This window comes from Egretta garzetta, unplaced genomic scaffold (genome assembly GCF_000687185.1).
Source record: "Egretta garzetta isolate BGI_Z169 unplaced genomic scaffold, ASM68718v1 scaffold310, whole genome shotgun sequence".
NCBI classification, from domain to species: domain Eukaryota; kingdom Metazoa; phylum Chordata; class Aves; order Pelecaniformes; family Ardeidae; genus Egretta; species Egretta garzetta.
The window spans coordinates 291,850-308,594 of NW_009258296.1; the positions used below are offsets into that span (position 1 = coordinate 291,850).

General features: G+C 41.0%; 1 protein-coding gene across 1 annotated transcript in view; it reads left to right on the plus strand.

Annotated features, from left to right (window-relative positions):
- Positions 1 to 16,492, plus strand: part of HSD17B3 (hydroxysteroid 17-beta dehydrogenase 3) — a 28,210-nt gene extending 11,718 nt beyond the window's left edge. Inside the window, exons 4-11 of the mRNA XM_009638491.2 lie at positions 6,230 to 6,337; positions 7,074 to 7,141; positions 8,476 to 8,511; positions 10,492 to 10,526; positions 11,553 to 11,634; positions 15,193 to 15,258; positions 15,544 to 15,693; positions 16,382 to 16,492. Of these exons, the coding sequence (XP_009636786.2) occupies positions 6,230 to 6,337; positions 7,074 to 7,141; positions 8,476 to 8,511; positions 10,492 to 10,526; positions 11,553 to 11,634; positions 15,193 to 15,258; positions 15,544 to 15,693; positions 16,382 to 16,492 (656 nt within the window). The remainder of the gene's footprint in view (positions 1 to 6,229; positions 6,338 to 7,073; positions 7,142 to 8,475; positions 8,512 to 10,491; positions 10,527 to 11,552; positions 11,635 to 15,192; positions 15,259 to 15,543; positions 15,694 to 16,381) is intronic.
- Positions 16,493 to 16,745: the final 253 nt, after the last annotated feature.

The window sequence follows — 16,745 nt, forward strand, 5'->3', positions numbered from 1 at the left end:
TGGCCAGCAGGTCGAGGGAGGTGATTCTGCCCCTCTACTCAGCTCTGGTGAGACCTCACCTGGAGTACTGCGTCCAGCTCTGGAGCCCTCAGCACAAGAAGGACATGGAACTGTTGGAACGGGTCCAGAGGAGGGCTACAAAAATGATCCGAGGGCTGGAGCACCTCTCCTATGAGGACAGGCTGAGAGAGTTGGGCTTGTTCAGTCTGGAGAAAAGGAGGCTACGGGGAGACCTGATTGCGGCCTTCCAGTACCTAAAGGGGGCCTATAGGAAAGATGGGGAACGTCTTTTTAGTAGGGCCAGCTGTGTTAGGACAAGGGGAAATGGTTTTAAACTAGAACAGGGTAGGTTCAGGCTAGAGGTAAGGAAGAAATTTTTTACAATGAGGGTGGTAAAACACTGGAACAGGTTGCCCAGAGAGGTAGTGGAGGCCCCATCCCTGGAAACATTCAAGGCCAGGTTGGATGGGGCTCTGAGCAATCTGATCTAGTTAGCAGTGTCCCTGCTCACTGCAGGGGGGTTGGACTAGATGACCACTAGTGGTCCCTTCCAACCCTAAACATTCTATGATTCTATGATCTATGATTCTATCCACTCCTCTTCTTCACCTTGTCCTTTTGGTGAACTCCAGCTTCTACCCCTCTTATTCCACTGTCAGAACAACACAGCCTGTACCAACCAGTTCCCCATCCTTGGCTATCCTCATATCGACAAAGTGCCAGACGCTTTGTTCTCCTACAGGCCTTCCAAGACCTGTAACAAAGATGGGCCATTTGCTACTAATCTCTTCTCTTCCACATTCCCTACAGTGTTAGTTTCTTATCTATAGTTTACTCCATATGATTAGTAAGTTAATCTAAAACACAATGCTAGCAATTTAAGATGGATCTACAGTTGGCTTCACAAACATCCTTTTGTTAACCCTTTAGCCTCCCTTCAGTATGGCTGAGATACCCTACAAACACTCCTATGTCTTCTGCAACAGTGACCTGTGGCTTTCTGCACGTGAGGAAGCTTCCCTGACAGCCGCGGGACTGTCCATGCAATCCAAGGCATGGGGACATGGATGGTGTGAGCCCAGGAGCTCAACCTACACCCTTCAGGTTTCTGTGCCATGTTCGGCTGGGTCGTCAGCATAAAGAGGTTTCCCAAAGCTTGCTAAAATTGGTGGCAAATCCCAGCAAGATCTTTCCATTTTTTTCAGTGGGTTTTGGTTGAAGCCCAGAGTGACTCATGTGTTACTTACTGTGTCAGGTTGGAAATGAGTACATAATAAGTAGATAGCACAAACAAAAAGGAGAGGAAGATGCAGTGATGAAAAGCACAGATTATCTGATCTGGAGGCCACTAAGATCAGCAGGGAGCTCTGGATGTGGGCTTATGTTAAAGCTTTGGAAATGTTCCACTGATTCCAATTTGCAAACTAAGGCTTCACTGTAATTAAAATAAGCAGTCATTGGGAAGGAAGAAAAGTTAAACTTACTGTTATTTTATGTGAGTAAATAAACAACAGAAACTAAAAATTATGCAGAAACTTAACCAGAACAGTTTTACTTAAATTTTCTAATCCTCACTGACTCTTTCTTTCTAAACTGCTTAAACAAGCAGTGTCCCACTCCCAGTGGTTATCATTACCCTGAACTAACATGCAAGGAGAGTAAGGCACAGAGAGGTAGAAACAAGAAGCTTGTTGTAGGCTGCATAAATTTGTTGTAGGACCGGTCACATTACTTGTTTCCTTTTTCTTAACAGCTACACCATATATCTTCTTCCAAACAGCTGGACACCGTAATTAAGAGGCTTGCCTCCCTTTTCAACCTGACAATATTATTTGCCTAATCATACTGCCACGTTCAGTTTGGATTCTGAAAGGAGGCTGTAGTGAGGTGGGGGTCAGTCTCTTCTTCCTGGTAACAGACAATAGGATGAGGGGAAATGGTCTGAAGTTGCACCAGGGCAGGTTTACATTGGACATCAGGAAAAATTTTTTCACTGACAGGCTTGTCAAGCATTGGAACGGGCTGCCCAGGGAAGTGGTTGAGTCCCCATCCCTGGAGGTATTTAAAAGACAGGCAGACGAGGCGCTTAGGGACACGGTTTATTGGTGGAATGGCAGTGTCAGGTTAACGGTTGGACTTGATGATCTTAAAGGTCTTTTCCAACCCAAATGATTCTATGATTCTATAAATAATGAAAATTAAAGGAGCCTAAAGCGTGGATGATTCCACAGACCTCGGTGTTTGGCTTTCGAACGGTCCTGTGGGCCACACATGTGCCTGGGAACAGCTCTTGGAACTGTAGCAGGCAGAAATCCACCGCAAGAAAAACATTTCTCTGTAAAAAAGCACTGGAATTGAAAGCCAGATTTCCATCCATTCGGACCAGAAAGCTCTTTTAGAATGAGATAAAAGATAACAAAGTAAGCCTGGTAGGAGGGCAGACAGAGAGGACCATTAAACCAGGTACTCTGCTCATTTAACACATTTGGTATTGTGGTTGTGAAACATTGATCAAACCATCAAACCAGATTAGAAATACTGGAAAGCTACAAACTGCACTCCTTTCTTATTTTTTCTGCCTATGCTTCCTAAGCAAGCTGTACAGTCCTGACTGGGAAGTTATATTTTAGGACCTATTTATATGACTAGGGTTTGTACTGTTTAGCTGCTAATGCCAAACAAACAAAAGCCACTTCTGTAAGATGTAAAAATTTTTCATTAGTGGTTTTGGGGCTTTAGTTGCGGGTTTTTTTGCTTTTTTTTTTTTTTAAGATAAGGTGTGTGATCCTCAGGAAGCAGTAGAAAATACAGCTATGCCAGTTTAGACTAGCGAAGCATTGCATTTCATGAGTTCAGGCTGGGTGAAATCATGCCTGTTAGTGTATAAATAAAGCAGTGAACATAAAAGTCACCCCACAGAATTGTCAAGAACCATATGCATCTTGCTCCCATTAAGACCTGTAAAGGTGCTAATTCATTTAGCAGTGCCCCCACCCCGCTGCTTGCAGGTTCAACTTCCAGCCTGGTCTGCTGCGTCTTCCATCCCTTGTCCTGCCAGGTACAAGCTGAGATTACTGACTGGCACAAAACAACTCACTTGGCACACCCTTCCTTCATCCTCGAAGGCTGATAAAAATGCCTGTTGTGACTTGCTGATCGCTTGAGGTAAAGCATTATTTGCTCAGTGCTGTTTTCCCAATACGCACTACTACGTAACAGAGCACTTCAGGGCCTTGACCAATGTTCTGAGTGCTCTGGTAACTCGTAGCAATTCATGTTTGGGTTTTTTTTGTTCACTGGATTTGTGTTCTCTGGTATCTTCTATCATTTTTGCAGTTCTGCTTTTACACTCGTTCGTTTTGTTTCTTCTCTATTTTCCTGTTATTTCTGACACTGAGTTGTCTTACACTTCTGAGGAGATAGATTTCTCCAAAATACTTTTGAAAGGTAGCCAGAACTTGTGTTTTATAATCTAACAGAAATGTTTATATTTCTCCCCAGTCTTAAATATTTTTAAGCATCTTTCTGTTGTTAAAATAACCTCTCATTTTGCTCTCGTCTCAGCAAATTTCCACTGAATATGAATGCCATCTTAGCCTGAGTGCTTCTCCCTTCATATTCAAATTTTGCTGTAGTACTTCAAAAGGGTTTCCTCTTTCTACAAAAAGGTCAGTTCTTGTGTCACTCAGGCATTCATTTTGTTGCCTCAGGTTTTTAGAAAGTATTCATAACTCTCTAAATAGAAAAGGAGAGTTTCTGGCGGATTGCATGTCCTACCCAACTTCATGCTTCATCCTGATTTTTTCTCCTCTTGGTAAATTTCAGAAGGCAGCACATTATCCTATCGGACAAGTGGGATTCCCAAGTGATCTGAGGTCAGAAGGAGTTAGATGTATCCTTATTAATGATAAGTTTTATAACACATCAGATTAAACAACTCAAGTTTTTAATTTGCCTTAAATTAATTTTCTCTTAATTTTTTAAAGAAAGAAAATAACCTGTCCCAATGTTTTAAAACCTAGGCTTTTTGCTTCTGGCATACTTAGGACTTTTAAAAAGAGTTGGAATGGCTTGTGTCTTAAAAGGCTGTCATAAGTCTTTGTCACAGAGAAGGAGAGACATAAGAAAATTGGAAATAATTTTTTGGCTCTCTCCTTTGCAGAATTGTTATCATTTTCTGAAGAGTTATCCCTGGATAATTCATTTTTCAGCATGATGGTTTTATTGTTTTTTAATATATTGTTTTATTCTTAAATGAGACAGAAGAAAGCCATCTGGAGTGCTTGTTTGTCGGCTGACAGTGCTGGTTGCAGCAGTACAGTTCTGTACAGACAAGGGGATGCAGAGAAAGTCCAAATGGTTTGTTTGATCCTCATTTTTATGTTGCTCTAGTTTTGGCTGCCCTTCTTGTTGCCCGCGAGAAAGATGGCCACAATATCACTACACTTTTTAAGACCATCTCATTTTGTTTATAGAGCTCTTCAATCAGAAGGTCACTGTAGGTGTCTGCTCCAGCTGTTACTCTGTTCTTTCCCTTCACTACATTTAGACTCACAATGTCCTTTTCTTTATAGCTGTAGCATTCCCCCAGCTGGGGACCGCCAGTGGGTCATTTGCCACTGGAGTTGCTTTTATGGGTTGAAGGTTCAAAGGGTGTTTTGTCCTTTTCATACGGATAACTGCAGCTTGGAAAGAGGGCAGGGAAAAGAGCCCTCCTTCCTCCTTTCTTCTGTCATGTAGACACGTCCTCCAAAATTGCACACAAGACGCAGTTGGCATTTCAGATCTGGAGTCAGAGCATCTGCTCTTTCTTCTGACCACTCCTGTTACTGGGGTGGCAGAAGGCAGTTGAGACGTGCAGTGTAGTGAGGGGCAAGGAGGAAACAACCAGGAGGGAACAACACCACCTCACCCTCCAGCACAGGCCCTGTTTCATTGCAAACTGGCCTGCTAGATGCAAAGCCAGCCTTCTGCCAGCCTTGCTCGCCTGCTGAGGCTGGTGCACCGGCCTCTTCCTAAATTCTGAATGTACGGAAGGGATGAGGCAAGATTTCTGGGCAGAAATCAGCAAGTCTGATTTCTATTAAAGGCAATGCTCCCTGTCACCTCTATGATAAAATCAGGCTCAGAACAAGCAGAGGCCAAACAGGACCGAAAGGGAGACTGTTTGCCATCTACATGCACCTGAATTCCTGCCACTTCCAGAGAGTCTGCAATCCGATCATCTGCTGACATTTCCAAGGTTCGCTTGTCACTTTTTCAGCAAACTTCATCTGGATTTCAGGTTGCCCATAAAACTTGAAAGCGGATTTAGTAGCAAGAATTTACAATGTGAAGGTCTAGTTAGAAGAGACCTTACTGGGCCCCTTTAAAGGAGAACTTTGCCTTTAAAATTACTAAATAGGAGCCTCTACCTCTTTTCCTCATGAAACTTTGTTGAAAATATGAACGGCAATAAATCAACTGCTGAGAAAATTGGTAATGTACAGCTGGGCTCCACTCCTGCAAAACAATGACACTGGAAAAATCACACGCATTTCCCTTTCCCTTCTGTGTAAATTGACCTTGTAAAATTTAAGCTATACTCTCCCTTAAATATCTTTCAGTCCTGCAAAATCCTGGGAAAGGTTCAGTTTATGGGAATGAAATTGTCAAAATAGGAGAGGAATTTCCTGAAAATGATGCAGAAAATACTGCATCAGGTCCAGCCCTGTTTTCCCCTCCTCCTACATGAAAAGATAAGCTCTGCTTGTTAAAATGTTCATCTTATATATGAAAACACTTTAAAACAATTCTGCAAAACTGTGCTTATGTAGAGGATCTGGCACCCACGTTCACTTTTCTAAAGTATGCTGACAGTGTTCGTTTATAAATATTATGATAACCAGGGGAAGAAGTCCTATGTTGTTTATTTCTGGGGTATTTTTCTTACTGAAGGATCAAATGGTGTTTAGATTTTGTGAGGGAACTTCCATTTATTTCAGGGCATAAATTCATCCTATATTTGCCAGGCCATTTCCTTGAAAACCACTGGGTACAGTGAGAGTGTTTTGCTTGCGTTTTTGTCTTCCTTAAAGCAAGAAAGTTAAAACAATTACTTACTGCACAGCAGACATTACTAAATGAGACATCTAATTGTTTCTCTCCTTACTTAATTACAGCTGTCCCTCTCTCTGGGTAGACACAAAGGGGGTTTCTTTTTTTTTTTTTCTTTTCCCCTTAATTACAGAGCAGGCCACAGGTCAAAAGGTGAAGGTCATACAAGCTGATTTCACCAAAAATTCAGTATACGAGGACATTGAAAAAAGACTGCAAGGCTTGGATATTGGTGTTCTGGGTGAGTCACTAAGGTCTGTTAATTGAAAAGTGTTTTATGGCTGCAGCGTATTAAACTGAGAATTGTATAAATGATATGTCGTAACAACTTGTTAGGCAACATTTAAAACCAAGCATACAGCTGCCTAATGCATCTGAGCATTAGTTATCATGAAGAAGTTTTAAAAGTGAGTTAAGATTCTCCAAAGGCTTCCTGTTTCCCTGTACAGTGGCTTCTTTACTGTGAAACCTCTTCTGCCACTTTATAAGCAAATTCCAGCTTCTGGGGTGACTTCTTCCCTGTTTGGCCCGCAGGAATTAAGTTTTGCTCTTGGTTGCTTTACAGATGTGTGTAATTCTTATATTTAATCTGAAATGAGCCTGTGGCTAACACTACTTGGTACGATCCACAGAGCAACAATGAAAACATGTTTTTTGGGGAAAGTTTTTGGGTTTTATTTTTTGTAAAGAGAAGTCATCCTTTTAATGGTGGAACAAATGAAACAACACCAACAAAACACAAGAAACCAAACAAACCAACCCCCAAACTGTAGCAACAGACTGTTTTTCTGTTCGCTGAAGTCAGTACTGATCAGTACTGATGGCTTCAATGAGAACAAGACTCAATGCTAAACAGCATTTATCTTCATATAGAGCTCAAAAGTTTCTGGCTCTTGAGGACAAGCCATTTTTTTTAGCTAGCTGAACTATGCACTTTGTCTAGATTTGGTTCTTATCATTGTGTTTCCTTTGATTAGTTAACAATGTTGGAATGCTTCATAATCCTCTTCCGTGCCGTTTCCTTAATGGACCAGACATAGATGAGGTAGGATTACTCTGTGGGTTTCTATTTCCAGTATAACAATGAGGAACTGTAATTCCATTTAACAAGGGACAGATTCTGCCCTTGCTACAATCAGCACGTATATGACTCTTCCACTGAGTGGGAAAAGAACTGGGCCTTGCAGGAGCATATTTTGATTTGGTTTTAGTGCTCAGAAGAGCTTGAAAGAGAAAAAGGACAGTAGATTTCTGCTAAATTGCAGTAAGCACCCAGCAATAGAGGGGAGAATGCATCCAGCCCAGTCGTAGCAGGGATCAGCAGGCCCTCTGGCTCACTGCTCACATGCAACATAATGAGGTCCAGCCTGGTCACAGCCACAGCTAAGTGTTGGGTTCTTTTTAGTATTATCTAAACTTACTTTCTTTGGAACACCATTGCTTAAGTATGTGAAAAAAAAAAAAAAAAAAAAAAGAAAGAAAAGATAAACCTCACTTAAACACAGTTTACTTTATGGGGGGAATTAACTTACCTATGTAGAATAGTTTGACATGATTAAGGGTGTGATCAGGTTTTGCGTTGGCATATTGTTGTTTACCTCTGTGGTATTAGACATGAAAAAACCCCAGAGTTTCTAAGCGTATTTCTTGCTAGCACCTGTCTCAGGGTCCATTCAGTGTATCATATATCATCATGGAAACATTCAAGGCCAGGTTGGACAGGGCTCTGAGCAACATGATCTCGTTAAAGATGTCCCTGCTCACTGCAGGTGGGCTTGGACTAGAAGACCTCTAAAGATCCTTTCCAACCCAAAGCATTCTATGATTATATGAGCATCGACTACAAATCAGAGATCTCCAAGCACGCTGCTTCCCTCAGAGCTGCAGCTGTATGGTGGCACCTCTGCTGCTGCTATAACCTGTCTTTGCTTGCTGGTCTTGGGAGGATATCTCTATGTGGCAGTGCTTTTGCTGGATGGAGAGCCTACTTCTGTCATTGAAAGCCACTCAGTCCCAGCCTGATACCTCTGTAATTTGTTGTTTGCTTGCATCCAGCCTGGTGCCATCACTGCGGGGACATCGGCTTTGCAGGTTTCACCACGTGCAAAGACATGGCTGGGCAAAACGGAGGGCACAGAGTCAAAGAACTGAAAGCAGATTTGAAACCCCTGTTTAAAATAAAATGAATCAGGGCTCACTGGCCTTTGAGTATCCCCCATCATAGGGACAGTCAGTGGCAATTGGAGGCAGGCAAAGCAGCTCTAAAAGCAACTGCCTTGCTGCAGAGCTTTTCAATTGGAATCGCTGGCTTTGTTACCCAGATAAGCTACAATCTCTCTGAAGTTAACAATGAACTCACTGTGTTCTTGCTTCCTGCAGAACCTCATCAACTGCAACATTGTTTCTGCTACCAAGGTATGTGACACACTCGCATCTATGCTACACCTGTAATTATTGTACTGGAAAAAGTTAGTCCCACACAAGAGCGACCAACCTGTGTATTTTCATTTACCTTATCCACAGATAGTAGGGAATGTTGGCATTATTTTGAGGAACCCATCTGTTTCTACTGCCTATGAAATACTTTCATCAGAGCTGACTGCAAATGTTTCAACACAGTTCCTTGGTTGAGAAACATCATTACACTGCAGCTCAAACATTTTGCAAAAACATGTTTGTTTTGGTAAACAGGGGGATTTGTTTCAGAATCAAAATCTCCAGGACAGGAAGATCAGCAGTTTGACTTTTTGTACTGTATGTGCATTTTTGACACAATTTTGTTCTGTAAAAATATTTTGGTGTCAGTGCAGGACAGAAATTGAAGGAATTGACTCCCAGTTCTGTGTTGTTACCTCTTGGTGTTAATTTTGGTCTGCTACTTCCATTACAGGAACCATTAGTATTTCATGCTTTCCACCTCTGATGAAGATTTGCATTGCTCTGCTGTTTGCAAAGCAGCATGTTAACACAAACAAGAGCAGAACAGGAGCTTTGTAGTTCATCTCAACCTTTCTAAACATGACATGAAAATTATCGACAGATGTTCATCTTTCTTCGGCTAGCAAACTTTACATCCCAAATTTCTACTGCTGATTAATGACTTCAAATAATAAATCATGTAATATCAGTCAATTTAAACAAATTCTTCCATGAAGTAGTTTGGTGAACTTTCTGCTCCTGGGTTTTATTCTATTTATACATCAAAAGAAGAGAAATACCTGCAGCATAGATGCCTCACAAAAGAACCTTACACATACCTTGGAATCGACCTCTTTCAAAAATATTCACCTTCCACCAAAACACAAAGAAATCATGCTCCTAGCCAGCATTCCTCATAGTTAGGTCCAAATCATCTTTAAATCTGTTTGGTTCCCCACCGCCCTCCTCCTTGATTCCTGCTAGAATCCTGCTCACCACTTCTTGCAGTGGGATGCCCAAGCTCCAGGTATTCCTACCTCCCACAGATATCAGTGGGATTTTCAGCACCACAAAAGCAGGACCTTTTACAATATTTTCCACTTTACTTGGAAATTCTTCCCCCAAGCTGATGTGACCTACTGGCATTGTCATCCTTTCCAAAAATGAAGCTTGTGAACCCCACCTGGCTCCTACTATCCTGTTGTGCACAATGATACTACTGAAAAAAATAGGGAATTAACACAGACTGAATTTAAGCTGCATCATTCTTTTGCACTACTTTTTATTACTGTCCTTTACAAATTAAGTCACACTCTTATCCTGAGAAGATTCATATATTATGTGTGTTTTTTATAAAGATTCAATAGTATGAGTATGAATTCCCTAGGGACTTAGGCTTACTAACAATAATACTCTTCAAATACAACAAACAGAAGCGGATTTCTTACCTAGAAATTGATTTAATTGCACTTTAAAAATCGCAAGTGTGATTAAGTCTATTGTTAGAATATGAATGAATGATTAAATAAGTAACATAAAAAATCATCCTAAAGTTCTCTTTGCTAGCAAAAAAAAAAAAATAGTCTTTCTTGATTTTCTGCTATTTCTGATCCAGGTAGAGCCAGAAGTGAAAATGCAAAACCACTATGAAGTTGACTTTCTCCTTACACTTAACGATTCAGTAACAAAGAATGATGAAATTACAATACTGTTGAAAATCTTTGGATAAGCAGAAGACTTTCACCACTTAGAAAACTAACCTTTGGAATTTTTTGACAATTCAGTTACTTTGCAGGCTATTAGCATTTCTAAACTGTTTTCCAAAACTTTGAATGTGCCACATTTTAGCTATTTGAACCACATACATATGGCTGGGGCCTGAGCAGGTGGAAATCTTGTGAATAAAACAAGATCAGCTGAAAAATGCAATCAGAAAGAGGGAGAATGGATATAATTTTTAACATATTTGTCTTACAGATGACAAAAATAGTTTTGAAACAAATGGAGCCAAGGTAAAAATATATTTTTCTAGATCTTTCAATAGGTTCTCACTGCTACCTCCAGTTTATTCAGTGGTAGCTATGCCTTTCCATTATTAATTTCTGCACTTTACAGTATGTCAATCAGTAAGATTTTTTTCTGTTGCTGTTAGTGCTGTGTGAATGAATGATAGCAACTGCCACAAATTCTCAGTCAACTGTAGAACAAGACAGAAAATATAAAGTATAGGTCTGTGTCCAGTGAAAACATGCAGGTATTGAAGAAATAAAATGACATGTGGTGGGTCTAATTAGACAAGAAATGGCATTCCAATATATTGTCATAGTCTTCTAAGAGTGGTATCTGTACTTGGAATAATAGTTTTCAAGCTCTGGAAATACCTGTACTGCATCAGAGAGGTTAATTCAACTATGCAATTTAGCATCCCTTTTCTCCTTTTAATACCATGTGCATTTTAGACATGAGGGTCCTTAAGCCAGAAATTAAGGTCTTCAGGTAGAGTTTCTAGAAAACATTGTTAACTACTGCATTTTAGAGGACTGTGCGTGCTTTTTGTTTTGTTTTGGCAACAAAATAAGCTCTTACTGTTAAATTGCTTTGGTTTGGTTTTTTCCTGGTTGTTGCTGAATGAATTGTTTTTAGTGATTTGTACAGGGAGTTGTGAATGGGGAAACTAGAACAACAGATGCATGGAGCAGGAAAAAGAATGTGCTGGGTAATGAGCAAAGGGGACCTACCAATTACTCTTTCCTCTGATGGCAGATTTTGCTCTGTTAGATGTACAATAGCATGTAAAATGTCCCCATAGTTCTGATCGCATTAAGCATTTAAATTTCTCTTATGACATTATTCCTAGCTGGTTTAGACTTAATTGCACTTAACTAAACCATAAAAATTGGGCCTTTAGAAATTGTAGTCTACAGTATAATAGGAGAGCTATGCCTTCTGGGGGAAATAAGTTGTTTTCAACTTGTGCAGGCTTTTATTATAATACTGTCAAATGTAAACTGAATGTAACTGTTTAAATTAAATTTCAGACAAAAAGGTCTTATTCTGAATCTGTCCTCTGGTCTGGGTACTTTCCCTTGTCCATTATACACAATGTACTCAGCTTCTAAGGTAAGTAATTCACACTGCTTTGTAAAGAAATCCCCACCAAGTGTTTACCAAAGTGTTTGTATCAGCAATATAGGGTGAGGTTTTCAGGACATAAATCAGCCTTGTTCCACTGAAATAGTGAAGCGATGTGAATGAGCACTAGCTGACAACTAAGGATAAGTGAAGCTGTGTAAATGAAATCAGCTAAAGGTATGTCTGATCATTGGAACATTTTTGCTTTTGATTAAGTAGCATTATCCCAGTGCTCACAATCTGTCTGTGTTAACGGGAAGTGATGATTTTTACCAGGCTGGCTTAGCTGTTTTACTCAGAACTGAAGGTGCACAAAAGTGCTAGATTTTGCTTATGGAACCAAGAATAAAATTCCTGGTAGGTGGTTGTAGGTTGCCTGACTTCATAGATTTCACTTTGAAATTTTGCTCTGAATTAAAACACCAGGGCTCATAAAAACAGTGAATGATTTTTACTGAAACTCCAAAAGCAACTTGCTCAGCTCAGGTTTGCTCCAAGTTAAAAAGTCTAACAATATTGGCTTGAACATAGCTTTTGGTAAGAAAATGCTAGTTATTCTTCGTAAGAAATTCTGGGTTCCTATTTCCCTTTTCTATTTTTAATGGAAGTTCCTCTTTACTTGACTTGAACTACATTCAACCAGAAAATTTTAGATCCTTACAAAATTTTATTTAACAATATTTCAAAGTGATATGGTACATTGGTTGTATTATTTTGACTTTTTTTCACCCTTGGGTATCTTTTACCTTTGCTCATTTTTAAATGGACTTTTTTTGTAATGCTGTGAAAGGAAACTATTTTACTTGTCAGCATATTGACATTTCATGCAATAACATGATATTATTGGTGTTTAACTTGTGAGACCTGCCAAGTGATGGCTTTGAAATGGTGTCATATTTTCTCCTTGGTAAGACTTCTATATTTCTGATTACAGAGGAGTGATCCAATGTTGTCAAGTTTCTGAATATTTCTCAAAGTTCTAACTCCTAATATCAGTCTTAAGAGAAACTCAAGTTTTGCAGGAAGTTAGTATATGTGTACTCTTTATGGTGTGGAGAAAAACTTAGAAAGATAAATCCTAAAGGTTGAAGCTACAAAATCCCCCAAATACATGACTTTGAAAATCATATTTGTAGGCTATGCTAATAGGTATGCACTGAAGTTATGTGTTTTGTTGTATTTCACTCCTCTTCTTGTTGCAAGAGAAACGACAGTGTAGCCTTGACCTGGGAGGGTAGATGTCAGCCAGAGATGAGAGCCACATGAAAAAATAGCTAGAATAAATGGGACTATATCTCTGCATTTGGGCCACAAATGGGAGGAGCTGGAAGCCATTGCAGAGCAGGATGGCTATGATGTAGTCGCCATCACAGAAATGTGGTGTGATGCCTCCCATGACTGGAGTGCTGCAATGGATGGCTACAAACTCTTCAGAAGGGACAAGCAAGGAAGGAGAGGTGGTGGGGTGGCTCTGTATGTTAGGGAGGGGTTTGATTGTACAGAGCTTGACGCTTGTGGTGAGGCTGAGTGCTTATGGGTGAGGATAAGGGGGAAGGCCAGCAAGAAAGATATCCTGTTGGGAGTCTGTTATAGACCACCTGACCAGGATGAGGATGTTGATGAAGTATTCTACAAGCAGCTGGCAGAAGTCTCTCCGTCGCGAGCTCTTGTTCTCGTGGGGGACTTCAACTTACCAGACATCTGCTGGAAATACAACACAGCAGAAAGGAAACAGTCCAGGAGGTTCCTACAGTGTGTGGAAGATAACTTCCTGACACATCTGGTAAGTGAGCCTACCAGGGGAGGTGCCCTGCTTGACCTCCTGTTCACTAACAGAGAAGGACTGGTGGAAGAGGTGGTGGTCAGAGGTTGTCTTTGCCTTAGTGATCATGAAAGGGTAGAATTTTTGATTTTTGGTGAGGTAAGGAAGGGTGCCAGCAACCCCGCCACCATGGACTTCCAGAGGGCAGACTTTGGCCTGTTCAGAACACTGGCTGGGAGAGTCCCTTGGAAGACAGTCCTGAAGGGCAAAGGGGTCCAGGAAGGCTGGGCATTCTTCAAGAAAAAAGTCTTAAAGGCACAGGAGCAGGCTGTCCTCATGTGCCGTAAGACAAATCAGCGGGAAAGATGGCTGGCCTGGCTGAACAGGGATCTTTTACTGAGACTTGTGAAGAAAAGGAGAGCTTACCAGCTTTGGAAGAAGGAGCAGGCAACCCAAGAAGAGTACAGAGATCTTGTCAGGTCATGCAGAGAGGAAATTAGAAAGGCAAAAGCCCAACTAGAACTCAACCTGGCCACTGCTGTAAGGGATAACAAGAAAAGTTTTTATAAATATGTTAACAGCAAAAAGAGAGCCAGGGAGAACCTCCATCCTCTTGTCGATGCAAGGGGGAACATCATTGCCACTAAAGACGAGGAAAAGGCTGAGATACTCAACTCCTTCTTTGCCTTGGTCTTTAATGGCCTGACAAGTTATCTCCAGGGTACTCAGCCCCCCGAGCAGGAAGATGGGGACGGTGAGTGGAATAAACCCACATAATCCAGGAGGAAGCAGTTTTTGACCTGTTATGCCACCTGGACATCCACAGGTCTATGGGGCTGGATGGGATCCACCCAAGAGCGCTGAAGGAGCTGGCAGAGGAGCTGGCCAAGCCACTCTCCATCATTTATCAGCAGTCCTGGGTGAGAGAGGAGGTCCCAGATGACTGGAGGTTGGCAAATGTGACGCCTATCTACAAGAAAGGCCAAAAGGAGGATCTGGGGAACTACAGACCTGTCAGCCTGACCTCAGTACCAGGGAAGATTATGGAGCGGTTCGTCTTGAGTGTGCTCACCAGGCACATGGAGGACAATCAGGGGATCAGGCCCAGCTAGCATGGGTTCATGAAAGGCAGGTCTTGCCTAACCAACCTGATTTACTTCTATGACCAGGTGACCTGCCTGGTAGATGAGGGAAAGGCTGTGGATGTTGTCTACCTGGACTTCAGCAAAGCCTTTGACACAATCTCCCACAGCATTCTCCTAGAGAAGCTGGCGGTTCATGGCCTAGATGGGTGTACTCTTCACTGGGTAAAAAACTGGCTGGATGGGCTGCCCAGGGAGGTGGCTGGGTCCCCATCCCTGGAGGTATTTAAAAGAAGGATAGATGAGGTGCTTAGGGACATGGTTTACCGGTGGGATGGCAGGGTTAGGTTGGACTTGATGATCTTAAAGGTCTTTTCCAACCTAGGCAATTCTGTGATACTATGATTTTCATAAATGTGACAAAGTCCAGCCTGCAGTAGTACTTGTTTCATGTCTGGCTTGGGCCAATGCCAGGCTCCATCTTTTCTGGTGCAGGCAAACAGTCAATCTTGCCATTGCTCATATGCACCAGCAGAAAATGGGTCTTGAAAATTTCATTTCTATGTTTCTCACCACTGCACTGTGCCTTAGGTTGTATGACGCTTGACCACTTTTGTTAACAACCTGTTCACACAGATTTGTGGCATATGTGAAAGCACTTAGTTTCCTATCCTAACATTATATTGTTTTATTTTATTCTAGGCTTTTATAAGCACTTTCTCCAAAGCACTACAAGCAGAGTATAAGGCAAAGGGAATTATCATACAGGTGATGCTTTATCTTGCCATATATACTTACTTTTTTTAACAAATTCTTCAAGAATATCCTAAATCTGTATAGTGTAGCCATTCTTGGTGAAGTGCTGGGTGACCCTGCCAAAGGTTTCTCTCTTTCCTGTATGCGGCTATAGGATTTTTTCCTTATTCCACATAGTGCCTTAATCCATTGCAAATATCTGTTATAATTTGTCAGATGCTGTAGGCTTCTGCAGAGTGAATGACCTTATCTAAATGGTAGATGACTTTACACTGTTATTATGGTTTCTTATTTTAGGTAGTGGCTCCTTATGGTGTTTCTACTCCAATGACAATGTTCCAAAAACCTGGTCTTATTACAAAGACAGCAGAAGAGTTTGTTAGTGAATCACTGGATTATGTCACCTTTGGAGATGAGATTTTTGGATGTTTAGCCCATGAAATGCTGGTAATTGAATTTGATAGTGTGTAAATGGGTCCCAAAGGCTGAACTAAGGCTCTCTGGACTCAGCAGGTTCTTTTGACTGATTTCAGAGACCTTAAGGTTGGACATCAAATGAGAAACAGTTAATAGGTTATTAAGGCTAATATGGCACCAGTAAACTATGAAGGGAGGAATACACAAGTAACGCACAGTGGTATCAGCACAGTGTGGCTTTCTCCACTTTTGTGTCTTGACCTGAGGTCAGTTGTTATCTGGTTAGTCTTTATCTTTTCTTTAGCTGTCTGTTTTCATGACCCTATTAGGAATATTTCTGAGACCCCTACCTCTTTACAGAAGTTGGCCAGCAGATTCAAAAGTTATTCGTGGGGAACGGAAAGGACATAAAAACAGACTGTGCTACCACATAAACATAATTTCCTTAGGATGGCAAGCTAACAAAATAGAATAAATATTTATACAGGCAGATGCTAATGATGAGCATTTAATGAAAGCGTAGGGACGAGAACAGATTTGCTGAAAACTGAAAGGAATGAACATTTCCCTCTAAGGGAAACATATATACTGAAAGTATAAAGTAAAAGCTTTTGCATTTACTGTTTTCTACAACTTTTCTAAACACTCAGTTAATTTCTTTCAAGAGATTCCTATAACCCTTTGCCTTTGTGGTTTTTTTTTCTTGATTATTCTGAAGGCATGTGTCCTGCAGTTCATTCCTTTATGGGTATTCCACAGCAACATACTTCAAGAAGCAGTCCTGCATGCGTTTACCAGTTATCTGAAAAAGAGATGGAGGAATACCTAACAGAGTTGCTTTTTTCAGAAGATGTACAACGGGAAACCACAGCAGGATGCATTTTACTGTGTCTCCGTGTGTGTGAATGTGGAAGGAATCAAATCAGTTTCAGCCATAGTTCCACCCAAATAACCTATCAAGTGATGTGATTTGATCCAATGAATCTATCAAGCAAAATCATTCCTGTCCCTTTCCAAACACCATAAAATTTGCTAGAGCTGTTCCAGTGACTTCTGTGGGCCTTAGATAGGTTGTAAGGAAT